The following is a 26,536-nucleotide window of genomic DNA, read 5'->3' on the forward strand; positions in this document are numbered from 1 at the left end:
AGTATACTAGGAGCTTTACAATTTCCTAAATTAGCTTGACAGATAAATCCTGGGCCTCGGCCTCCAAACTCCTCTCTCTTTTTTATTTTTTTCTTTCCTCCTCCTTTCTCTGGCAAGCATGCAGAAGTAGTGAGTTTTGAAAATTGTTTAAGATATTTTAATATTCAAATTTTTATTATTTTGAACTAGTGTTATGGCGCCCGACTACCTTAGCATCACAGCGTTATAGAAAATCTTCTAAATGCCCCCATAATATGCTCACCTGAAACCAAGCACCTCAACAATACTTCCTATCTCACGTTTGCCCAAACTTAAATTTTAATATTTTTAATCCCAAACCTTCATTGCTTCCTACTCTATTCAATATTCTAAGACTTATAAATACTATTTAACCTAAAATTGAGGATTAGTTATATAAATCACCTGGATTTGATGACAGATGATACATTCTGTTCCCACCCAACTTATAAATACAATTCATTACTTATATCCTAGAAAATAGGAGTAACTTTAATGTAAAAAATTTCTCAAGATATAATAAAATCAAGAACACATGCCAAGCAAATGATTTCCCTGAGAATTAGGTAATCATAGTTGTTTTATACTTGATGGAATACCACATCCAATTTATACACATATGATTGAAAACTATAATTATAAATTTTATCGAATCGAAGTCAAACTATCTATTTATATATTTATCACTATTGCTTTAAGTGGCGTGCATACGGTATTCTTTAGTAAAAGGCGAAAGAATAGTTTGCACTGTGCTCACCACGCAGCTGCGATTTCTCACTATTGACTTAGTAGATATATTTTCCATGAAATCAGTGCAACTCAAGTTCAGCTTAATCCATCAAAATTTAAGCATCAATATAGAATTGCTTAGCATTGAATTTGTAACAAAAATATAAAGGCACAAAATAGAGCAACTATCAACTAATGAGACAAAATAAATTTTATCGAATCATTTTAGAACTAGTTGATAAGACTAGAGACGGAGTTGAAGATAAACTTGAATTATGGAGGTCAACCTTAGAGTCTAAAGGTTTTCACTTGAGTAGATCTAAAACGGAATATATGGAGTGTAATTTTAGTAGTAATAGACCTAGTGAGGGGATTGTGACTTTGGGCGATCAAGTCATTAATAAGAGTACACATTTTAGATATCTTTGATCTATTGTTCAAAGTGATGGTGAAATTGATGGGGATATTATCAACAAAATTCAAGTTGGATGGTTGAAGTGGAGGAATGCAACGAGCTTGTTGTGTGATATAAAAGTACCCCTCAAACTCAAGGGAAAATTCTACAAGATGGTGACGAGGTCTGCAATGCTTTATGGTGCCGAATGTTGGCCATTAAAAAAGAAGCATAATACTAAGTTAAGTGTGGCAGAGATGAGGATGCTCATGTGGATGAGTGGCTTTACCCTTAGAGATAGGATACAAAATGAGCATATACGTGAAATGGTTGGAGTAGCTCCAGTTGAAGATAAAATTAGAGAGAGAGTCGCCTTAGATGGTTTGGTCACATAAAACGGTGGCCTTCCGATGACCCGATTAGAAGAGTATAGGTATTAGATTTGACTTATGTTAAGAAAGGTAGGGGCAGACATAAAAAGACTTGGTTAGAAAATATTAGGAATGACTTTTGTTTATTAGCTTTTTAAACGAGAATTTGACTTTTAATAGGACACAATGGAGAAAAAATGATTCATGTAGCCGACCCCACGTAGTGGGATAAAGGCTTGTTGTTGTTGTTGCTGTTGTATTTTAAAACTAGTTAATAACACTCAATCATACTACAGATAATAGGGGACACCTGCATTAAAAGGACTGCTGCTTTCAAGTATTTAACCACGCGCCCTACCATGAGCTAAGCCAAAATCCTATGGGGCTGTTTGGTAGCAGGATTTAGGCCGAATTTGAGGCAGATTTGAGCGAAATTCAGCCAAACGGCCTAAAAATGCAAAACCAAATCTCACGGAAAATGAAAGATGACATAGACGAAAAATTCTGATTTCTCGTGCTAAATCTTGAATTTTTGAAATCCTATTTTTTGTAGGATTTATGAAATCCATTGGCTCTGGAGGAAGAGTCTGCTCCTCAAATCCCCTCTATAGCCAAACAGTCGCACACAATTTAATAAGATTTATCATGAATGTTACCAAACAGTTTTCACGATTTAGGCCCCTAAGAACTTCCAAAATCAGGATTTAGAGGATTTATGAAATCCTCCTTAAATCAAATCCTGAGTACTACCAAACATTAATGGCAAACTAGCGGATTAGAACAATTCAAGCAGTGAGGCAAAATCACTGGAGGTTATAAAAAGATTCATAACAAAATTTGACTAGGGTTTCAACAATATACTTAAAGTAAAAAACTGCATAACAATAAAATAAACATCTTCAAAGTAAAAATAAAATGAAAAACTCAACCTTTTTAACTAGAATCAAGTAAAAGGAATCCAAAAAAACCTAGATCACAACAGTCCTCAGCTCGCACTCTCTACTGTCCTAACCTGAGCTCACGCTGCCTCCTCCGACTTCTTTTTATGCTTCTCAAGGGTTGTAAGTATGGGACCATCACCTTAGGCATGAACTTATTGTCGTGCTTGGCGAAAACCCCGGTTGCCCTAAAGTAGCAATTAAGGGTGGTGATGAAGAGAATTTTGCAAGGGCGAAAATACAATTTTTTTTTTGTTTTCATATACGAGTATACAATTACCTAAAATAATCTCATGTATAAAATAATTGAAAATTAAAAAGATAAAATTAAAAGAAATAAAACTAAACAAGGAAATAAAAATTATTTAAGATGTGTTTGAAAGCTTAAATAGCTAAACTTGAAATTATGAAATGATCCTTTTGGTATATACATGGTATATAGAGATTTCTATAGATAATGTAATATTAATGTCTTGTTTAAGACTGCTTTCTTACTGTTTCTTAAATTAACTTTTTAATATAAAAATATTTTTTTTTTTACTAAAATGCTTATCTAAGAATCAATAAGAAAGCCGTCCCAAATGAAATATACATGAGGAGTTATAACATTGCTATCCAATAATCAAAACTCGAAACCGGGATTAACTATGAGTATTCTTTAGCTTTTTGTATATATATCCATTCATGAAATATACAAATTTCATATTAAAAGAAGCATAAGACATCCATAACCATTGTCATGACCTTCGTCTGCCACATCAACCATCATCATTAGTGCTAAACGTCTCCACCGTTTGTTAACATATTCGTTAGGCTCCACCGACATGAGTCAGTCTCTCACCCGAGCAACCACAACACTATTATGTTAAACACAACCACTTTATTAGTGACAATAAATGATCACAACCATCATTATCGCCTCACTCATTACCTCCACCACCTCACGACTTAACATCAGAGCATCGCCTCATCACATAAATAAAATTTTCCATATATCAATAAAAATAAAAATAATCTATATTCATTATATCAAATATATTTTATTTTACATTAAAATCAAATAAAATTAAATAAAAAATAAAAATAGTTTTTCCCTTCGTCCGTGGAAATCATAAATGATAAATCATGACATATTGTCTTATTTATAAGCAATAAAAACCCACTAATTTATGATTCAAACGCTTCCCAACTAATTTTCCCTCTCGGAGCCATCATTCCCCTTAATTAGAGAAATCTGAAAGATGCTCCATAAAGAGTAGGAGAGAGAATGTGAGGGGACTGAGAGAGACTTTTAAAAAATCACCGCAAGCAAGTGCTGGACTCCATTCCCAAGAAGGCATTATTGTACATAAAGAACAGAGAGATGATCAGCGAAACGAAGAAGCAGAAAGAGGTAAAAATCAAATATTGAACAAGTGCCGTAGTTCATGGATCCATGGAAGCATCTCTTCCTCGATCACAACATCTTAGCCATTATATCTTCCAAGCGCCGAGTCCTCTCTGGTTTCGTCCTTGGCATCGCGGCATCCATCATTGTCGTCTATCTTTTGGCTTCAATCAATACCTCTGGTGCGTTCCCCCGATTTCCTTTTCCCCGCTCAAACGACTCAGTCTCTGCTTCTTATTTGGGAAATTCTAGCTCTTTATCCTTCTCTTCTCTTACCGGTGAAAACGGTACTGTTACGGTTAGTGCAAACCGCGCTTCTATAACTACAACCCTTGAAGGTAACTTTTCTCAACCACAATCCGATCTGGGTACGGAGGAAGCTCACCAATGGAGCCATGTGAACTCATTGAGTTCGAAACTCGACGAGATAAAGAAGCCCCTCTCTGACAATATTTCGAAGAATGCCACAGATGGATTGGGGGTGGGGCGAAGTAATGTAACGACGCGGCTTAATGGTGATTTTAGAGTAAAAATTGAGAGTTTGCAGAACTTCTCTGTAAGAAAAAGCGATGACTCTGATGTTTCGGTGGAGGCAATAGGAGGGGATTCTCAGGTGAAGTGTGATATATTTGATGGAGGATGGGTGCGGGATTTGACCAAACCTTATTATCCACCGGGTTCTTGCCCTTATATTGACATTGATTTTGATTGTTATAAGAATGGGAGGCCTGATGATGAATTCTTGAGATGGAGATGGAAGCCATATGGCTGCGACATTCCAAGGTTAGCGATCCTGGATTTCCTCTCTTCCCCACACTTTAATTTTAAGCAAGCAAAAGGTGTTTCAAGCTTGCTGTTATTAGTATATAAACTGGTAGTTTGAGTTGTAGACTTGTACCTATTGGTTACACAGTTTCTTGTTTTAGTAGCGCGGGAATCATTTGTATTATTTTCTTCGATAATGTAAGCTCCAATAATTGTAGCTTTTGTATCTGACTTCAAAAAATTGTTGAAAGCATCAGCAAATTCTGAATTTCAAATGTGATTTTCTACTAATGACTACCATTTCTCCCACCGCTTGATTGTCTTCATACAGTTAACCCCCAACCCTAGTACAAATAAAAATTATGAGGCCTAGTACAAATAAAAATGTTCTAGTGCGAGTGAAGGATTTCAAAAGGAGCCCTTCCCATAACCAGCGAAAGAATTAATATAACATAATTTCTTCCCAATTAGATCGGCCGGTCCATAAGTTTTATCCCAAAGAATAATAATAATCTGTTTTTTTTTTTCTATGTTGTTGAGATGCTTTAGTCAAAGAAAGTATGTGAAGAGTTATACTTCAAGAATAAGGATGAGATAATATGCATACTCTAGAGTTAGCATCTTGGTATTATACATTTGAGCTTGCATTCCGTTTGGAGTCTGAAGGCAATGGAGCAAAGCAATCAACATTCTGAAGAGAGGTTTGGGATAGCTATTAGGATTTAGGAATGCAACAGAAAGAATAACATCTATGGTAACAGAATCCAAAGAGAATAAATAACAACACTCAATAGTTGAGCTAAAGATGGAGGACGTTTTATTTATGAAAAAGAGGTTGTTGTAGATGATAGATGGAAAGATTTAATAATATTTGCATTAACAAAATCGAAGGTTGGATTCTAAAAATCCCTTGAGAAGATGAAGATAATAGGTGATCTCAATTCTAAGAAGAATAAGGAGCTTCAAGCTATCATAAAATCTTCAAAGAAGGAGATGAAGCATATTATAGACAAAACAATGATGGTAGAAGGCATCTGTAGAAAAAATAAAGTTCTTGCATATAGAGAATGCAGAGGAATAAGTTACTAGAGTCCAGGTTAACGATCCATATGAACCCTAAGATGTTTATGGAAGAATTTAGAATGTCAGATGCTTGTATTAGTGGTCTTTCCGGAATGTAATGAATGATTTTGGATTTTAAAGAATACTGTTGTAAATAAAAATGAATTGAATGCTGATCTATTTGATAGAATTACTTTTGTTTATTGTATGGATTAGACTGAATAATATAGATGCATATGTATGAGAGAAGATAAAAGCTGTAATGAACTCTGTGATTGATTATTTGAATAGTTGAACACTTTCACATTTTATTGTGCTTACTTGAATGGGCCTCGTCTTTAATAATTATCCCTTTGTCTCCAACAGTAGCCTTCTGGATCATCTTATAGAACCATATCAAACTTTGACAATATGTAAGATTCCTGTAGCAGTTGCCTTTCCTTAACATTTTGTGGTATGATACATCTTACCCTAACAATTTTTTTAACAGGCGGCAGACTAAATATTAATTGATTTGTTATGTTCGGGAAAACTCTGACCAAAAGGTGTCCCATTTTCATTTTTATCCATGGAATTTTGCATTTAAGTGCATCTAATATTATTATAGTTAGATGTCCTCTGGGTGCTATTAGTTAGATTTCAATCCCAATTTAAAAATAGAATCGATTACTTATGGGATCATACTAAAGTTAGAGAACACCTTAAATTGTTAGTCTCTCTGGTAGTTGTCTTGCTGTCAACGTTGATTAACAGAATAATCCTTGTTTTCTACTTACCAGAAGATTAACATTCAAAGTTTGCAAGGTTCAATGTCATGCGAGCTATTTTGCTAGGCCAATTGAATTTGAAGTTTTGTTTCTCTTGTGATGGAGAGGGGTCGAGGTTTAGGGGAAAATCTTCTTTATGGTTTCAGATTCAATTTGTACTTGGAATCTTATTTGGAAGATTACGCACATGATACTGCTTAATCTTAGTTTTTTATTAGCTTGAATGCAACTGATTTCCTGGAAAGATTGAAAGGCAAAAGGATACTTTTTGTTGGTGACTCGCTCAATCGGAACATGTGGGAATCTCTTATCTGTATACTACACAATAGTATCAAGGACAGAAGTAGAGTTTATGAAGTATCAGGACGAAGCAAATTCAAAATTCAAGGTTATTATTCTTTTAGGTTTGAGGTAATAAACTCTATGTTAATATATCAATTTTGAAATCTATTTTTATTTGTACATTTAGCTGAAATGTTCATCTCTTGCTTGGTGTAGGATTACATGTGCTCTGTAGATTTCGTGAGATCACCATTTCTGGTCAAAGAACTACTGCTTAAAAATGCAAATGGGTCAGAAAATGAGCGGCTAAGATTGGATCTACTCGATGAGACAATGGCTGCTTATCATCTTGCTGATATTGTAGTTTTCAATACTGGCCATTGGTGGACTCATGAGAAAACATCCAGCGGGTTAGATTTGCTTTCCGTTATTCATTTTATGATATGGCATCTCTCTCTTTATCGGAAGCAGTTTCACTATACAATCGTAATTAGTTCCTTAGATAAAAGCTGGGTGCAAACAATCTACAACCATACATTTTACATTTATGGAAGTGCTGATTTGTACTGTTTCACTATGAGATGTTGATGTGCTTTTGTTTGGAATCTACAGGATAAACTACTATCAAGAAGGAAATCATGTGTACCCAGTTCTTGATGTCATGAAGGCATACAAAAAGGCTCTTACCACGTGGTCTGAGTGGGTTGATAGGTACCTTGATTCCAGCAAAACTCAAGTTGTCTTCAGAGGTTATTCTGTCACCCACTTCAGGTAAAACAACAATTCAGACTGCACTTAGTGTTATTTTTCTAACAAAATGCACAAATCCATTTTATAAGTTAGATCTAAATGCTGTCTCATATTACAGATCGAAAAAAATCATACCACAGGTTTAGACATTTTTTGGATTTTTTTTTTCTATATTGAAAAAAGTTTTTGTCTTATGTTAAGAAAGGTGCAGGTAGACCTAAAAAGACTTGGTTAGAAGATATTAGAAATGCCCTTTCTTTATTAGATTTAAATGAGAATTGGATCCTTAATAGGATCATACAATGGAAAAAAAAAATTCATATAGCTGATCCCACGTAGTGGGATAAAGGTTGATGATGATGTTATTGTTATTGTATTAAAAAAGTTTTTCTTGCTTTGAAGCATTAACAGCATAGGCTTCATTATTCCGGAAAAATGGTGTTAACTAATGAGGGCAAATGAACCTCAAATTGATCCATTTTTCACTCACACTTTGATATCGGTCTCCTTTCCTTTATCATTTAATTATTTATAACACATTTCTTTTTTTGTATCTCCATATTTTCAATTTATAAAGCTTTTCAAGATTGTTTAATGATACGTGGTTATGATAATTAGATTTGACTTATATTAAGAAAGGTAGAGGTAGACCTAAAAAGACTTGGTTAGAAAATATTAGAAATGATCTTTCTTTATTAGATTTAAACAAGAATTTGACTTTCAACAGGACACAATGGAGAAAAATGATTCATTTAGTCGATCCCATGTAGTGGGACAAAGGCTTGATGTTGTTGTTATATATAATTTAGCTATTTTTCAACTCCCGTGCCATCTTCAAATAACGAGAGTATTGTACATTGTATCTGATGAGGACATCGACTGACGCTACCGACATGTTTATCGATGAAGGAATCGTAGATCTACGGCTACGATTCAACGCCTCTACTTTTGATACATTTTCCATGTTATGTTTATTTAGTTATTTATTATTTTCCGCATTTACTCCTTTGGGGAATTGTCTTGTTATTGTAGCACAGAGGGCAATGTCGTACTTTTCCTTTTCATGATTGGAGACCTATATATAGTGGTCTAATATGTTGTAATTTTCTTGATGAATGATTAATAAATTTTTTTTTTGTCTTCTTCTTCTTCTTCTTCTTGTGAGCGCACTAGAGAGAAGGGAAAGCCCAACGTGTGGGCAAACGAAATACCCACCAATCACCGGAAGAGTCCGTGGTTCGTAGTCTTTTTATTATTCATCTTCTTCGTTTCTATCCTACCTCCGATTATCACCCACCATCTTATCGTCATCCTTCTACCTTCATCCCGCCACCAAAATACCCCCTTGAGCTCCACCTAAGTCTCCTTCCACATCCCCACCCGCCGACCAAGCTCTTGGCCACCCCAACCCGACACCAAGTCCACGTTTTCCCCCTCTTGACCGCCGGCCCCACCCACTTCAAATTCATTATGATGATTTTAAATCGCCATAATGATTCCCTAAATTAGCTCTCGCAATAAAGGAAGGAATTAGAGAATTTTGAAATTCAAAAACTTTCCTTATTTCCAAAATCTAACTAAGGAAAGTTTCAAATTTGAATCCAATCTAAATTTAATTTAGAGAGGACTCATTATTTTCCCTCCTAATTGGCCAAACTTGTTTGGTAAGAGCATAACTCCCCCACAATCCCCTCCCCCCTCTCTCTTTATGCCGCCAGCCCCATCATGGGGTTTTCTCCATTAATCCCCAATTAAAGCCCTAATTGCTATTAATTTGAATTCAAATATCAAATTAGTTCCCTCCAAATTTACTCAAAATATGAAATTACTCTCAGATTTGAATTAAGCCTCACCCTAACCTAACTTAAGCTCCTTCATCTAAGCCACCCGCCCCTTCTTCCTACCTTGGCCGCCCCTTCCTTGCACCCCTCTTTTGAGAACCTTGGTTGGCTCATGACACTTGAAGCCAAGAGAAGAAGTCAACCTCTCCTCCCAACCTCGTCATTGGTGCATGGCCGATCCTGAAATCGACCACGAATTTGTATTCGACGATCAAGGGAGGACGGACATACTTGGATCCCCGTTCTTTGGCGTCTTCTTCGGCAACGACGAAACGGTTGAAGGCTACATCGACCACATCTTGTACCAACTGACATTGTCAATTGAAGAGCACCTTCCACTGGGTCGTTGGGTAATCGTCGGTCATCCACCACCTCCTCCAACGCTGGCTACCGCTCCGTCAACGAAGGTCCTCGGCGCTGTCTTCCTAGTGGTAATATCCTTCTTCGTATGGTTCATCTTTCTCCGCTAAAGCCTACGAGTGATTGAGTGAGAAGGTACTCAAGGTGAACCTCTCGTTGTTAAGTGTTGGATTATGTTATGTGTATGATGGAGCTTAGTTTGTAATTTTCGGAATCCAGGAAAAACAGCCCAAAAACAGTGGAAAAATGCGAAATTTCTTGGATGAAAACACTCACAAACACTTCAATAACTTGAATATCAAAAGACTTACAAGTTTCCACGGATACAATGCTCTCAATTCAAGAAGAGAAGCTTTCTCCCAAGCCCTAGAGAAGAAGAAAGCTAAAACAGCCACCAAAACAAGATCCCTCCAAAAACCCACCCTAACTCACTTTTAACTCTCACATAAACCCCTCAAAATCCCCTAATTACCCCTAGGGAAAACACCTCATCCTTCCTCTTCAATTTGGTGGGCCCCTTGGGCCCACCCGACTCCTTTCTCCCCTTCGGCTGTCCGCCCAGGCAGGCGGCTTCTCCGCCTGCAGTAAGTGAGAACCGGCCCTTTTTGGGCCGGTGTTGCTATGGACCGGACCGGTCCATCATCACTTCCCGCCCAAAGATTAACCTTGTCCTCAAGATTGAAAGCGGGAAACTGAGCTTGTATGATCTCATAGGTCTCCCAAGTTGCGTCATGTGTCGATAGATTTTTCCACTCAATCAAAACTTCCTTCCCTCCTTCCTCAGTGTGTCTAACACCTTTCAATGCAGAAGGCTCTAATAGACTTGTACCATCTTCATACAATGTTGGCGGTAAAGTATCGACTGGTACAGAACCTCCCTTGAACTTCTTCAACTGTGACACATGAAAGACTGGATGAATCGTAGTAGTGGGTGGTAACTTCAGGCGATATGCTACATTCCCAATCTTCCGCTCTACCTCATTGGGGCTATAATACCTTGGGGCCAACTTAACACTTAGCCTCCTTGCTAAAGTATTCTGCCTGTAAGGCCTCAACTTCAAGTAAACAAATTCCCCAATCTCAAATTGAACATCCTTCCTATGATGATCTGCTGCCTGCTTCATGATGTTCTGGGCTCGTAACAAGTGGTTCTTCAGCTCCCCCAAGATCTCATCCCTTTCAGACAATTATTGCTCCACTAAGGACACTGATGTAGAACTTTATCTCTGTCGGAGACTATCGACTCAGGAAAGCCATGAAGCCTCACAATCTCACGGATGAAAACTGCTGCGACGGTAGTGGCATTAAAAGGATGTCTCAACGGTATGAAATGAGCATACTTACTAAGCCGGTCAACTACCACTAGAATGACAGTGTAGCCGTCCGACTTGGGTAAGCCTTCGATGAAGTCCATAGTCACCTCCGACCAAACCTGATCAGGTAACTCAAGTGGCTGCAACAGTCCTCCAGGGGCACATGCTTGGTACTTGTTCCTCTGACAAGTATCACACTGGGCCACCATTTCCTCCACATCTTTCCTCATCCCCTTCCAGTATATCTCTCTAGCCAATCTCTGATAAGTCTTCTGCCCTCCTGAATGTCCTCCAATAGCACTGGCATGAAACTCCTGGAGTATCAGTGGAATATGGGAAGAGGTCCTAGGCAAAACCAACCTCCCTTTATGTAGCAACAGCTGATCCTCCACTGTATATCCTGCTGGTATTTCTTCCCCCTTCCTTATGGCCTCTCTGAAGCTCCCCAATTCTTCACTAGTCATATTTTCAGTCCTCAATTTCCCCCAATCCACTAACTGAGGCACAGATGTAGCAATAAGTTGTGAGCACTCCACCTTCCTGGATAAGGCGTCAGCAGCTTTATTCTCCAATCCTGGCTTGTACTGAATCTCGAAATCATAGCCCAACAATTTGGAGAGCCATCTTTGATGCTCTTCTGTCACCATGCGTTGCTCCAACAAGTATTTTAGACTCCTTTGATCAGTCCTCACAAGGAATCTTCTACCCAACAAGTACGGTCGCCACTTCTGGATGGCCTTAACAATGGCCATCAGTTCTCTTTCATAGACAGATTTGAGCCTTGCCCTCCCTGATAATACCTGACTGTAGAAAGCAATGGGTCGCCCTTGCTGCATGAGGACCGCTCCTAACCCCAAACCAGATGCATCAGTTTCCACCACCAGCTGCTGCTTGAAATCCGGTAATGCTAACACCGGGGCACTAACCATAGCTCTTTTCAAAGCCTCCATAGCGCTATCTGCCTCCGGTCCCCAATTGAAGCTGTCTTTCTTCAACTGTTCAGTGAGTGGAGCTGCAATAGATCCATACCCCTTTATGAACTTCCTGTAGTATCCTGTGAGTCCTAAGAAGCCCCGGAGAGCCCGAAGGTTCTTAGGAGTTGGCCAGCTCGTCATGGCCTCCACCTTGGAAGGGTCAGCTGCCACCCCTTCTGCTGAGATAATGTGCCCCAAATATTCCACACTTCTTTGAGCAAAAGAACACTTTTTTTGATTGACATACAACTGATGATGTTGTAAAGTGTTCAAAACCTTCCTCAAGTGCTCCAAGTGCTCCTGTAGGGACCTGCTATAGATCAGAATGTCATCAAAAAACACTAGAACAAACCTCCTCAACATGGGTTGAAACACTTGGTTCATCAGGGCCTGGAATGTAGAAGGAGCATTGGTGAGCCCAAAAGGCATCACCAAGAACTCATAGTGTCCTTCATGAGTCCTGAAAGCAGTCTTGGGGATGTCCTCCCTCCTCATCCGGATCTGATGATATCCGGACTTCAAATCAAGTTTGGAGAACATTGTAGCACCCCCCAACTCATCAAGAAGCTCATCAATAACGGGAATTGGAAACTTGTCTAGAACAGTCTCCTTGTTGAGAGCCCGATAATCAACACAAAATCGCCAACTACCGTCCTTCTTCTTTACCAAAAGTACGGGGCTCGAAAAAGGGCTCACGCTCGGCTGGATAACCCCCGCTTCCATCATTTCCCTGACTAGCTTCTCAATCTCCTCCTTTTGAGCATGAGGATATCGATAGGGCCGCACACTAACTGGATCAGCTCCTCCTTTCAGTACAATGGCGTGCTCCTTGCTTCTCTGTGGGGGTAGCCCTGCTGGCATCTGAAAAACTGGGGTGAATTCTTCCAACAGCTCTCCCACCTCTTCTGGAATATTCTGCTCCTCCACTGGCTCACTACCCTCCAATCGCCATAACTCTATCAGAAACCCTTCCCCCTCACTCCTAAGGGACTTGAGAATAGTCTTCAGAGCCACCTTAGACCGGCATAGTTTGGGGTCCCCATGCAAAGTAACTCGATGCTCCCCTTCACCATACTCCAACATCAAGGTCTTCCAGTTGACCTTCATCTCCCCCAGAGTTTGTAACCACTGAATACCCAAAATAACATCCGTATTACCCAGCTCGAGCACCAAAAAATCTTGGGTAATATCTTCCCCCTGTATGGAGAGAGTAACTCCACTGCATCTTCCCGCACACTGCTCCTTCTGACCGGTCCCCAAAGAGACTCCCACTCCTCTCCCCTGGATCATGGGAATGCCCAACTCTTCCACTAATCTGCAAGCTATAAAGTTGTGGGTGGCCCCACTGTCTATCAGCACTGTGACTGTAAAGCTCCCGATCCTCCCTTCCATCTTCATGGTGGAGTGTGCTGTCAACCCTGCCACTGAATTGAGGGAAACCTCAATCATGTCAAGATGTAGATGATCTACACCTTCTTCTTCCCCTCCTAACTCTTCCTCAACTTCCTCCTCCTCGGGGTCTTCTACCAATAGGACTTGGAGTAATTTGTCCTTGCACCTATGCCCTGGCCCAAATTTCTCATCACACCTGTAACAGAGCCCCTTGGCTCTTTTATCCTTCAGCTCTGCCTCAGTGAGCCGCCTAAACTCCCCCTTGGCCGGTGCACTCCGATCCCTCTCCTTCTGTCCTTCTCCTCCTGCCCCCAAGTAAGCACCCTTGGCTCCTCCCGTAGGATTTGCCACCTTCTGTCCCCCTCCGAAGAAAGTAGGTCTGCGGTATTGATCAGAAGACAATCTATCCTCTATCAGCTCAGCCATCTCCAAAGTCTCCCTCAAACTCCTTGGCTTGGCTGCTCTAACTGCTGATCGAATGTGGGGCTTCAAACCCTTCATGAAATTTCCCTCAAGCACCTCATCCGTCATCCCACGAAGCCTACTGGACAGCAACTCGAACCTGTCCCTATAAGCAGATACTGTACCAGTCTGAGTCAGTGCGAAGAACTGCTCATGATGAGTTCCCTCCTTTGGTGGTCTGAAGCGGTCTAGGCACATCTCCCTAAACTCTGCCCAACATCTGAATCTCTGTCTTTCTTCCGTCCACTGATACCAAGCAAGGGCTCTTGCCTCCAAACATAAAGGTACCGCCAAGAGTTTCTCCTCATCTGTCATCCCCATCGCTGTGAAGTATCTTTCTGCCTTGAAGATCCACCCATAAGCATCCTCTCCTTCAAAGATTGGAAGCTTCAACTTCCTCATTCCCCATTCTCCTCTCCCGTTTACCCTGCCGTTGCCCATACCTCCTTGCCCATATCTCCCCTCTGGTTCCCTCTCCCATGGCCGTGGGTCTACCCCACGACTCTCCCTTCTTTCCCAAGCTTGAGGTGCCACCGGATCCCCCCTTGCATAACCAGCCGACCCCCAATGAGGCTCCCTAGGGTCGGCCTCCCCTCTGCCTCGATACGGTCCTCCTCCCCACTGATTGTAAGGCATGCTTCCTCCCTCCCTTCCTTGGAAAAATTGATCTGGATGATTCTGAGTATAGCTTGCCCTAGCGTCTCCCATAAATCCGGCGGTGGAGTAGTCCTCCCCTCCACGGTTTGGGCCATACCTGCCCCCCCTTGGGCCGGCGGACCAAGCATCCCCTCCATGGTCGACAATGTCAATGGCCTCCTTCCTTTTTGCATTAGGTCCCTCACGAACCCTACTACCTCCTTCACCGTCAACCGGCGGCGCAATAGGGTTAGGGTTAGGGTTAGGGTTAACCGAACCCCCTATGTTGTGTTGGCCCGCCACCATTTGTTTGATCATCTCTTGTAACCCTAACATTTGAGTCTTCAACTCCTCTACTCCATCAAGCTTTTCGTCAACGGATGCAAATTTCTCCTTAAGGGCGGTGAACTCCACTTCCCACTCTCCGACTTTCTCTTCAATAGATTCAATCCTTCGTGTACCCATCCCTTCCTTGTGGATCTAGCGCTCTGATACCACTTTGATGGAGCTTAGTTTGTAATTTTCGGAATCCAGGAAAAACAGCCCAAAAACAGTGGAAAAATGCGAAATTTCTTGGATGAAAACACTCACAAACACTTCAATAACTTGAATATCAAAAGACTTACAAGTTTCCACGGATACAATGCTCTCAATTCGAGAAGAGAAGCTTTCTCCCAAGCCCTAGAGAAGAAGAAAGCTAAAACAGCCACCAAAACAAGATCCCTCCAAAAAGCCATCCTAACTCCCTCCAAAAAGCCATTCCTCTTCAATTTGGTGGGCCCCTTGGGCCCACCCGACTCCTTTCTCCCCTTCGGCTGTCCGCCCAGGCAGGCGGGTTCTCCGCCTGCAGTAAGTGAGAACCGGCCCTTTTTGGGCCGGTGTTGCTGTGGACCGGACCGGTCCATCAGTGTACTTAGCATTTACTATTGTCTTGAACTTTGATTGGATTGTTTGGTTAATCTCAATCGCACTTCTTTGACCTAAGCAAGTTGACTACGTTAGATTCTTAATTCTCTTTTATATGCAAACAATAAATTTTCATTGGCAAAGTTTTAACCGATTGTTCCTTTTAATTTCGCATGTAACTCCTAGTAGTTTCACATATCTTTAACTTGTTTTTTTAAATTTATTGTCGAGTACATGGTGAGTTGCTTGGCAATTGTATCTGCCACCTGTTGCTTTCTTATCATTTGATTAGTAGAATCATATTTTGATGGTAAACTTTGTTCTATGTAATTTATGGAATTAACCAAGTATTGTACATAGAGATATGTATGGTTGCGTTCATAGTTAACTGAATAACCGAGCTTCAACTTTTTACCACGTTTAAATGATGGTTGAAAAATTCTGCATTGGTTTTGTTTTCTATATGAAGGAAGCTTACAATTTACATCAGAAAATGTGTTGATGCCTACCATTTGCATGGATCATTCACGTGATTGATCTCTACTGCAGTTTGTGAAAGTAGCCACAGGCTGCATTCTTCTTTTTTATGCCTGTGAGGGTTGCAAGTTCAGAAATGCAGTCTACCAAATAAATCAGATGATCTGGGAATTATAGAACTAGACATTTAACTTTCTACATTGAATTCTGTTTGAAAATTTCCATTTGTTTGGTTCATCTAAAAGCTTTAAGGAAATCCTTCTTTCTTTATTGGAAGTACATTGATGCCTGGCTTTTTTCATATTTATTGTTGAGTGCTTGGCATGTCTAATGATAAGGGCTCCTATGAAGATTATTATTTTTTAAATTTTCTTGGGCAATTTTTTTCTTTGCCTTTTGACCAGGCATCAGAATTGACCCTGTTGTGCCTTTGTGCTCTTGGCAAGAAATAGTGTTTACCTTTGTTCCACTTGTTACTGTACATCTATTATTGTTGTAATAGAGGGATCAGTGTTTGCTTTTCTAGTCCATGGTGTGTGCACATCCGTCCCTGGTGTCTGGGTGGTGGGGATGGAATGCTTCCTTGATTGTATGCTTGATATATGATGCATCTTGGAAGTAATAAACAACAAAGAAGAGAGAAGAATAACGTAGGACACAAGAGCTTCAAAAGTAAAGAAATATACAATTGATCTACTATTTGAGAGGTAGATCAACTCTCCAATAAACCCTAGCCATTGCCAGGAAACTCTTAAATAAAACTATAGCAAATACAAATTTTGCATGAGTGAAAATACAATATGATTAACCTTAAATTTTCTCCCCAATTTAAATTTGATTTGGATCTTTCCTAAATCATTCCTCCCCCCAAATAAAAATATAATTAAAACCTTTGTAAATCAATATCCCTATATTTCTCTTTCTTACACATTGAATTAAATCCTTCCTGGCCCCCACAAGGGGGGACGAACCCCCCTCTTGCTCTGCTGGCTACCGCCCAGCTCTTGTTGGATTTGGTTCTTCCAAACTGGGAAAGCACGTAACAATACTCCCCTCCAAAAGTTGCACATTGTCCTCAAGGTGGAATGCTGGGAACTATCTCATGATCGTCTCGTATGGCTCCCATGTGGCATTGTGCTATGACATATCCTTCCACTTGATTAGTACCCCTATGCCCCTGTCTCTCATCCGCTCACACTTGCTACTTCTATCGGTTCTAAAATGACCTCCATGTCCTCTATCAGAGTCGAGGGTAGTGAAGATGTTATGTGCTCTCCTATCGCCTTTCTCAGTTGTGAGACGTGAAAGACTTGGTGCAAGGTTGATGAGGGTGGTAGCCTCAGTCGACAGACCATTGCTCTAATGCGCTCCACGACCTCATAAGACCCAAAGTATCGTGGGGACAATTTTTCATTCCTCATCCTGGCTAGTGTCTTATGTTTGTATGACCTCAATTTTAAATAAATTATATCTCCTGGCTCAAAGTTTACTTCTCTCATGTGCTCATCAGCCTTCTTTTTCATGATATGCTGGATTTTCAACAAATGTCCCTTGAGCTCAGATAGGACCTGTCCCTCTCCTCTAAGTATTGTTCTGCACTAGAAATTGGTGTAGTGCTCTGCCTATAATGAACCAAATGAGGTGAGTCTCTCCCATATAAAATTCTGAAGGGGGTGGTCTGTGCTGCTGAATGGTATGAGGTGTTGTACCAATATTCGGCCCAATTTATCCACCTAGACCAACTCTTCGGCGTGTCTGATACAATGCATCTCAAATAGGTCTCTATACTTTTGTTGACCACTTCTGTCTAGCCATCTGTTTGGGGGTGATAGCCTTCTGTGCCCCTGTCTCTCCTCCGCTCACGCTTGCTACTTCTATCAATTCTAAAATGACCTCTATGTCATCTATCAGAGTTGAGGGTAGTGAAGATGTTGTGTGCTCTCCTAACGCCTTTCTCAGTTTTGAGATGTGAAAGACTTGGTGCAAGGTTGATGAGGTTGGCAGCCTTAGTCGATAGACCATTGCTCCAATGTGCTCCAAGACCTCATGAGGCCCAACGTATCACGGGGACAATTTTTCATTCCTCATCTTGGCTAGTGTCTTATGCTTGTAGGACCTCAATTTTAAATAAATCATATCTTTTGGCTCGAAGTTTACTTATCTTCCGTGCTCATCAGCCTTCTTTTTCATGAATTGCTGGGTTTTCAACAAATGCCCATTGAGCTCAGATAGTACCTGTCCCTCTCCTCTAAGTACTTTTCTACACTAGAAATTGGTGCAGTTCTCTGCTTGTAATGAACCAAATGAGGTGAGTCTCTCTCATAGAAAATTCTGAAGGGTTGGTTTGTGCTGCTGAATTGTATGAGGTGTTGTACCAATATTCGGCCTAATCTATTCACCTAGCCCAACTCTTCGGTGTGTCTGATACAAAGCATCTCAAATAGGTCTCTATACTTTTGTTGACCACTTCTATCTAGCCATCTGTTTGGGGGTGATAAGCGGCACTTCTCTTTAGGACCGTCTCTAGAAGTGGATAAGGAACACCATGTCTCCTTGTCAGACACAATGGATTATGAAAACCCATACAAGCACACACCTATCGTATGAAAACAGTAGCCACAGAGACCGCGGTGTAAGGGTGCTTTAGAGTGATGTGAAGTGTGTGTTTTTGCTCAGACGCTTCACTATTACTAGTATCACCAAAATTCCTCCGATCGTGGCAAACTCTAAATAAAATCCATTGTTACTTCCTCCCACACCCTTTTCAGCATGGCTAGAGGCTATAGTAACCCTGCTCTGATACTAATTTGATGCGTTTTAGAAGTAATAAACAACAAACAAGAGAGAAGAAAAGCATAGGACATGAGAAAATGTATGTTTTTTTTGAATTTTTTTTATCAAAGGCAAATCAAGATACAATTGATCTACCATTCAAATTGGGAAAGTACGTAACAAATTTGATGCGTTTTGGAAGTAAAAAACAACAAAGTAAACAAGTAGAAATTGCAGGAATACAAAGATAGGGCTGATTTTTTATTATTTCTTCAACAAGAAAGAAAGATGCACATGATATACTATTTGAGAGGTAGATCGACTCTCCGACCAACCCTAGGCGTCGCTAGAAAACTCACAAAGAAAACTACCGCAGAAAACAAATTGCATAATGAAATAAAACAACCTAATTACCCTTAAATAAACCATCATATTTCCCTCATAAATCTGAATTCAAATATGCCCTCTTTCCCTAAATAAAACCTACATAATTCTAACCCAAATATGCATTCAAATTAGTCCTCTTTCCCTAATAAATTCTTCCTAATTTCCTCACAAATTTGAATTCAAATCAACCCTCTTTTTTTAAATAAACCTTTCATAATTCTTTCCCCAATCTAAATTCAAATAGGCCTCCTTTCCTTGAATAATTTTCTCCCAATTTTAATTAAAATTTTCCTAAACAACTGCCCATTGATTCCTCCTTATATAGTGAATATTAACTCCCCCCATAAACACACCATATTCTCAAGGTGGAAGGATGAAGTTGTCTAGTCCTAGATGATCATATCCAAGTCATTTGGATAGCCATCTCTGATGCTCCTCAGTCACAATCCTTTGTTTCAGTAGAAACTTGGGACTCGTCTAATCTGTCATGACTAGGAAGGAAATGTCTCCCCAACAAATAGGGTCATCATTTCTGAATAGCTAAGACAATAACCACAACTCTCACCACAGACTTGAGTCTCGCCCTCCCTGTGAGCACTTGATTGAAATAGGTAATTGGTCGCTAGTCCTGCATGAGCACTGCCCCCAGTCCATATCTGACTCATCACTCTCCATCACAAATGTCATGCTGAAATTGGGAAGTGCTAACACTGGTACACAGGTCATTACATTCAGCTGCTCGAAAGCCTGCATAGCTGCCTCACCCTACTTGAAACTATTCTTCAGTTGCTCAGTCAATGGTCATGCTATCGTGTCATACCCTCGCACAAACTTCCGGTAGTACTTGGTGAGGCCTAAGAACCCTCTCATCTCCCTTAAATTCTTAGGTAAAGGCCAATCCAGCATAGCCTCAATCTTGGACAGGTCTGCTGCTACCCCTACTTTGCTCACCACATGTCCCAAGCACTTCACCTGTAGTTGTGCAAATGAATATTTCTTTAGGTTGACATACAATTGGTGCTCCTTCAATGTCTCTAGTACCATCCTCAAATGACCTTTATGCTATGCCTTTACATCACTGTAGATCAGGATGGCATAAATAAAAAACCAAGAAAAACTTTCTGAGGTAGGGATGAAAAACTCGATTTATGAGGGATTGAAAAGTGGTTGGGGCGTTGGTAAGGCCGAAAGGCATTACCATAAACTCACCCTCATGAGTCTTGAAAGTTGTCTTATGCACATCCCTTGGCTTCATTATGATATGATGGTATCCTGATTTCAGGTTAATCTTTGACAATATAACTACCCCAAATAGTTCATCTAGTAGATCATCAATCATGGGATAGGAAACTTGTCCAGCATCGCTTCCTTGTTTAGGACCTATAATCAACACAAAACTTCCAACCATCATCCTTCTTTTTCATTAGTAATATTTGGCTGGAAAAGGGGCTCACACTGGGCCTGATAATCCCTGCCTTTAGCATCTCTCTGATGAGCCTTTCTATCTCATCCTTCTGAATTTGTGGGTACTGATACGGTCATACATTGATAGGAGAAGTTTCCTCCTTCAAGGTGATAGTATTGCTCGTGCTCCCGAAGTGGTTCTAATGAAACGTCTTAGAATCAAATTTGGATGAATTTTTTATTTTATCTTCTTAATTAATCAACCAGAGCTTCTATAAATCATCAAAGGTAATTCGCTAGGCTGCTAAAAAATGACAGGAAACTGCTGCAAAAGTTGATTTACACACTCTGGTAAATTTTCTGCCTATGAATCTCATATCTCCCCCAAACTTTGCAATTCCACCAAGCAGCCTAGCCCTGCTTCCTGTATTGCCTTGATTGTGGTTTTGAGTGAAACAGTAGTTCTGCATAGGTTGGCATCCCCTTGCAACACCATCTTTTTCCTCTGCACCTGGATCTCCATGGTCAAGGACTTTCAGTCCACTTTGGTCTCCCTGATTGTTTGTAACCATTTCATCCATAGGATTACATCAGTGCTCCCCAAATCTAAGAGAAGAAAATCCTCCACTATCTATATGCGTTGGAGTGCCAACACCAACCTCTTGCAAATCCCTTTACTCCTCTCTACCTTTCCCGTTCTCATCTTGACTCCAAAGCTCCATGTATCCACCAACTTTAATCCCAATTGGTCCACAACCCAGTTGGAGATTAAGTTATGAGTAGCCACGCTATTAACCAAAATCACTACTAGCTGCTCCACTACCTATCCCCTCACCTTCATGGTGTGATTTGGAGTAAATCCCACCACATAATTTATTGACACTTTCGCCACATTAAGGTGTAAGTGCTCTCTTCCTTCTTTTGCTTCCTTCACCAGGTCCTCACTGATTTTCTCTTCCTCTTCACAAACCAAAAGGACCTGGGGTGTGCGGTACTTGCACCGATGGCATACTTCTCATCACTTCCAAAGCACAGACCCTTTGCTTTCTTGTCCTTCACCTCTGCCTCTGTGAAGCGCTTGAAGTTGCCTGGTACGAACTCCGCCACTCTTTTCCCTTGGTGCCTTTCGCTGATACCATCTAGGTCATCGGTGCTAATGAAGTTGAGGTACTTTTGTAAGAGCCTCCCACAACTCCTCTCTTACTACTTATCTCCATGTGCCTCCGTTCCTTCGCTATCTGTGCTAGCTCCATCGTCTCCTTCAACCCCCTCGGCCTCAACAATCGAAGGTCAGCTCGTATGTTAGGTTTGAGGCCCTTCATGAAATTTTTCTCCAGAACCACCTCTAAAATTCCCCTCAGTCGTCCCTACAATAACTCAAATTTCTCCCTGTATTCCATGACAGTCCTCTCCTGAGTGAAGGCTAGGAATTGCTCGTGTATGTCTCCTTCCCAAATGGCTTTGAAACATTCCAATAAGCGATCCTTAAACTCCTCCTGCAAGTGGATCGAGTATCTAGCCTCCCTCCACTGGAACCACGCTAGGGCTTTCCCTTCAGATATAGCCCTATGACTGTAAGCTTCTCCTCTCTCAATCCGTTCACCGTGAAATACTTTTCCACCCGGTGTACCCACCCATGGGCATCCTCATCTTCAAACATCGACATCTTCAACTTACTCACCTTCGCCTCTCCAGCACAACTTCTTCTTCTGCCCATAGTTCCCCCTGTGTATCAAGGGTGAGAATCCTACCTTTCTTCCATTGTCTCTCATGACCCGATCCCCATGGCTCAGCCTTGTCCACCTCCCTCTCCGATTGTCCACTCCCCTAGCCCAAACAACCTCCCGTAGTGGTGGCTCTTAATGGAAGAAACTCTCCTCATCAAACTCCTTATGTCCGATCTCCTTTCCCTTCTATTCGGCCAAGGGAACCCCGATCTAATTGTATTGAGGGTAACAATCGGAACCACCGATGTGGCTTTGGATTGCATCTCCACGAGCTTCTTTATCATCTCTTTTATCACTCCAAATCGGTTCTCCATCTAATTCTCCATAGTTGAAAACCTTTCCTCCATCCCGGATTTGATTTGCTCCAATTCGCCTTCCAACGCATCCAACTTCTTCGCTACCATCTCTCTAAAAACCTCGCTTTGATGCCAATTTGTGGCATCTTGGAAGTAATAAACAACAAATAAGAGAGAAGAACAACGTATGACACAAGAGAATGACCGTGTTTTTGATTTCTTCTTCAAAAGCAAAGCAAGATACAATTGATCTACTATTCGAGAGGTAGATTAACTCTCTCACATACCCTAGCCTCCGCTACAAGACTCCTAAATAAAACTATAGCAAACACAAATTCCGCATGAGTGAAAATACAATATGATTAGCCTTAAATAGGCTTCCTAAATTCTCTCCTAAATAAGCTCTCCCACTTTCTTTAATTGATTCCATCCTCATTTTAAATTTTATTTGGCTCTTTTTCCTAAATCAATTCCCCTCAATTATAATTAAAACCTTCTTAAATCAATCTCCCTCTATTTCTCTTTATTACATATTGAATTAAATTCTTTCTGGGCCCCACAAGGAGGGCCGAACCCCCCCTTTGCTGGCTCCCGCCCAGCTCTAGCTGGATTCGGTTCTTTCAAACTGGGAAAGCATGTAACCGTATACTTCATAGAAATGCACTGATTTAATATTTTTATGAAGTTCTATAATTGGATAACTTTTTTATCTTGCCACAACTGTGTTCATATTTTATGGATAATTTTACAATTTTTTTTTGGCAATTAATACCTTTTGCAACGCCCAGGTTTTAAGGGCTTGCTTTATTGTACTTTGACATTGAAAAAGGTTGCTTTAACCAGTTGCACAGCCGAAAGTTGATGCTGTTTATCTTCATACATACTTGTACTTGATATATAAAATTGCTCTCTTGTATGCTGATGCATCTGAGCCTTAAATTTATTACTTACATTTCTAATTGATTTTTGCTTCCATAGTCCTACTCATGCAGAGTTTCTTATCCTTGTATCTTGAAAGAACTGGTTTTTGGTAATCGAAATGATCAACCTACTTGTTATCTCTTCTTTTTTGGTGATAGAGGTGGGCAGTGGAACTCTGGTGGTCAATGCCACAAGGAAATTGAGCCAATCTTCAATGATACTTTCATCACAAAGTACCCCAAAAAAATGATTGCTTTAGAGGGAGTACTCCGAAAAATGGAAACACCAGTGCTCTACCTTAATATCAGTAGACTAACTGACTATAGAAAGGATGGACACCCTTCTATATATAGAAAGAAGTACAATTCAGAAGAAGAGCTCAGAGAAGCTGAGAAATCTCAGGATTGCAGCCACTGGTGCTTGCCTGGGGTTCCTGATACCTGGAATGAGCTTCTCTACGCTTCTTTGTTGATGGAAGGAAAAGGACCATGGAGGAAATGACACTTTGCAACAGGTCTCTCTCTCTCTCTCTCTCTCTCTCTCTCTCTCTCTCCAGATCCATGTTGCAGTTCTTTCTGATATTGGATCATTAAAGATAAGATAAACAATTAAGCATCAATAAAATGATTAGTGTTAATTTCCCACAACGAACATGACCACTATTTCATTTACTTCATTCTCTTACACAAGCTTTAGCAGAGCCGACGCTGAAAGTTTCAGATGCAGCTTGACCATATGAAGCTGGTTATTAGTACAAGTAGCCAGACATTTCAAAAAAAAAAAAAAAAAACCCAAGTAATAAGTGAGGGCAGGGACAATTATTGCTTTAGTGTAGAACTACAGATGGATAGTTAAAGCAAGCCCCTACATGGAGCTTACCATCGCCGTTTTGTGACTTGCCGGTCTGCCATGCCTTGGGCTGGAAGCTTTTTGCCGAGTTAGACAAGTCTAGCTATCAGCTGCAGCATGAGCAGAACACAACAGAGGAGAGATTGGAGGGGTGGGAATTACGTCGCAGATTTCATCCCTCCAGATCACTCCATAGTACTGTCCACCCCTCAAGATCCATGCATGGATTCCTGCCAGAGATCCTCGACTAGTATCATTGACATGATTGAAATGAATCCTGTGGTAGATTGCAGCAAGTGTTATCTAAGGAGATGTTTCTCAAGTGCAAGCAATTGAGGAATTAGGATTCAGATTGTTGGGCTATTATAAATAGAAATAAAGTTGAGAAGTGGGGGATGTGTAGGTTTAAGTAACCCAGGACGCCCTCCAAGTGCCTTTGCTTTTGACTAATCCATCATCATTAATTACCTTACCCCTTACTTTATGAATTCTTATGCTCCATTCATTCTAAGTGCTACTTGAGTTGTGTTGGACCTAATCTGTTTCAAACTTGTTTACACAACTAATCTTTTAATATTAATTTTATCTATAGTATTTTTGAGTGATGGCACTTTGCTAATAGTGCAACCACCTCCATCTAACATCAATTATGGCCTTCAAATGACATTATTATCTAAGTAATTCTTTACTCCTAACCTCCTATAATTGCATCATCTTCTTCTGATTCTCACAACTTATGTGAACTACTTTCTCACCACTTTATTTTGATTCCACTAATGAGGCTTCAGCTTTTAGATATGCTTGCTAGCTCTACACTTGAGCTTTGTTAATATTTTCTTTCCTGTATTGTGGTCGCTGGATTAGTGCGGTCTTATGGGGATTTCATGTTCAGTGCCGCTTGGAAGAACCTCATTCCATTGGGATCATTTCTTTTTGCAAATGGACTTCCTTTTTCATCACTTTCTACTGTATCAGCTTTTAGATATGTTTCATGCTTATCTAAAACTTTTCATTCTATAGACATCTGTAATTCTTCACTGAAAATTTCTTTTCTTTTCAGCTACAATTGGTTCAGATCCAATAAATTGTCATCTCCTTGGGTGATTTGAGGTTTGATTAACAGTATATTCATTCATTTGATTACTACTAGTTAGAGAGTATTTTGTTTCCTTTACATGTAAAGACTTGTCCTAGAAATAATGAGTTTTAATTTTGTTTGTGAATATATATATATAATGACTACCTTCCGATGACCCAGTTAGGAAAATAGATGTATTGGATTTGATTTATGTTAAGAAAGGTAGAGGTAGGCCTAGAAAGATTTGGTTAGAAAATATTAGAAATGACTTTTCTTTATTAGATTTAAATGAGAATTTAACTTTTAACAGGGCACAATGGAGAAAGATAATTCATGTAGCTGACCCCATATAGTGGGATAAAGGCTTGATGTTATTGTTGTTGTTGTAACGCAAAATCATCCTATCCTCAATCTGTCTCTATTTTATTTTGTTTATGTTATTGGCCTTTCTTTCTCTTTATTTTATGTCACTTGACAACTATGTAAAAACTAACTAATATTTTATTTTTGCTACTTGCATGCTTCAACTTAAGCTATAATTAAAGTATGATTTGAGTTGGAATCAATGGCCATTTATTTGAGATTTTTAACTCCAAAATTTATTTTATTTTTATTCAAAATCTTGTCTTATGGAAGCAATAATTTCTACTCATGGTGACATTTCTTAAGAGGATTGTTCCTATGCAGATTTTGAGGAATTGTTGCACAACATTTAATGTTTTTTTTGTTGAATGTTTGAGTGCTATGATTTATTTCATTCATTTAACATAACAAATGTAACACTCAAAATTTATATTTTATTTTAATAGACCTTTGCAAGAGGTTGTGCCATGGCATATGCTTTTCGTTAATGATATTCTTCTTCTTGATAAGACTAGAGAGAGAGAGTTGAAAGTAAACTTAAATTATGAGGTCAACCTTAGAGTCTAAAAGTTTGTTGACTCCTATATTGAAATACACGTGAAAAGAGGCAAAATCAATGATTTTAGTGATGTGCGTGTCGGCGTGACGCTTCACTTGAAGGGTCAAACGACATCCGATTATCAAACGAACTGCATCGTTGCCATCAAAATATCGAATTCGCCTATGTGGGATCAGCTCACAGTCAAATCACATAAAACAGCGACTGACACCCGAAAATAAAGCATGATATTGCCCAAATGGCGTTCGATCGCAAAACGGATTTTGTCATTGCGTCCAGAACGCTTGAGTCATCTAAAAAATGATTATAATTTTACTTAATAACAATTGCTTGAGGAAATCAGAGTGATTTTTAAG

The 26,536-nt window shown here is 39.9% G+C and overlaps 2 protein-coding genes and 1 non-coding gene across 5 annotated transcripts; 1 reads left to right on the forward strand and 2 right to left on the reverse strand.

Moving 5' to 3' along the window:
* Nucleotides 1-669: 669 nt before the first annotated feature.
* Nucleotides 670-784, reverse strand: LOC114580191. Its single transcript, XR_003701511.1, has one exon. It is a non-coding gene; the product is annotated as a U5 spliceosomal RNA (small nuclear RNA).
* Nucleotides 785-3,657: 2,873 nt separating this feature from the next.
* On the forward strand, nucleotides 3,658-25,873 carry LOC110111499 (protein trichome birefringence-like 2). 3 transcript variants are annotated; one of them, XM_020843406.2, is made up of 6 exons: nucleotides 3,658-4,620; nucleotides 6,650-6,842; nucleotides 6,930-7,123; nucleotides 7,326-7,484; nucleotides 23,490-23,845; nucleotides 25,569-25,873. In XM_020843406.2, exons 1-5 carry the CDS (start codon nucleotides 3,878-3,880, stop codon nucleotides 23,830-23,832), a joined length of 1,632 nt encoding a protein of 543 aa, XP_020699065.1. In that variant the 5' UTR covers nucleotides 3,658-3,877; the 3' UTR covers nucleotides 23,833-23,845; nucleotides 25,569-25,873. The 3 variants fall into 3 exon arrangements, with proteins under 3 accessions (XP_020699065.1, XP_028552694.1, XP_020699064.1); XM_028696861.1 differs by lacking the exon at nucleotides 25,569-25,873 and adding an exon at nucleotides 25,045-25,403; XM_020843405.2 differs by lacking the exon at nucleotides 25,569-25,873 and having other exon boundaries at nucleotides 23,490-24,121.
* LOC114580166 lies at nucleotides 10,863-15,163 on the reverse strand. The gene has a single exon (XM_028696807.1). The coding sequence runs from the start codon at nucleotides 14,904-14,906 to the stop codon at nucleotides 10,863-10,865; it is 4,044 nt and encodes a 1,347-aa protein (XP_028552640.1). The 5' UTR covers nucleotides 14,907-15,163.
* Nucleotides 25,874-26,536: the final 663 nt, after the last annotated feature.

Source organism: Dendrobium catenatum, unplaced genomic scaffold, assembly GCF_001605985.2.
Source record: "Dendrobium catenatum unplaced genomic scaffold, ASM160598v2 fragScaff_scaffold_847, whole genome shotgun sequence".
NCBI lineage: Eukaryota > Viridiplantae > Streptophyta > Magnoliopsida > Asparagales > Orchidaceae > Dendrobium > Dendrobium catenatum.

Bases quoted from the DNA above. Each gene is read 5' to 3' on its own strand.
- LOC114580166 (XM_028696807.1), bottom strand. From the start codon at position 14,906: ATGGGTACACGAAGGATTGAATCTATTGAAGAGAAAGTCGGAGAGTGG.
- LOC110111499 (XM_020843406.2), top strand. From the start codon at position 3,878: ATGGATCCATGGAAGCATCTCTTCCTCGATCACAACATCTTAGCCATT. The intron at 4,621-6,649 runs GTTAGCGATCCT...GTTTTTTATTAG, and splicing joins TATGGCTGCGACATTCCAAG to CTTGAATGCAACTGATTTCC. The intron at 7,124-7,325 runs GTTAGATTTGCT...TGGAATCTACAG, and splicing joins CATGAGAAAACATCCAGCGG to GATAAACTACTATCAAGAAG.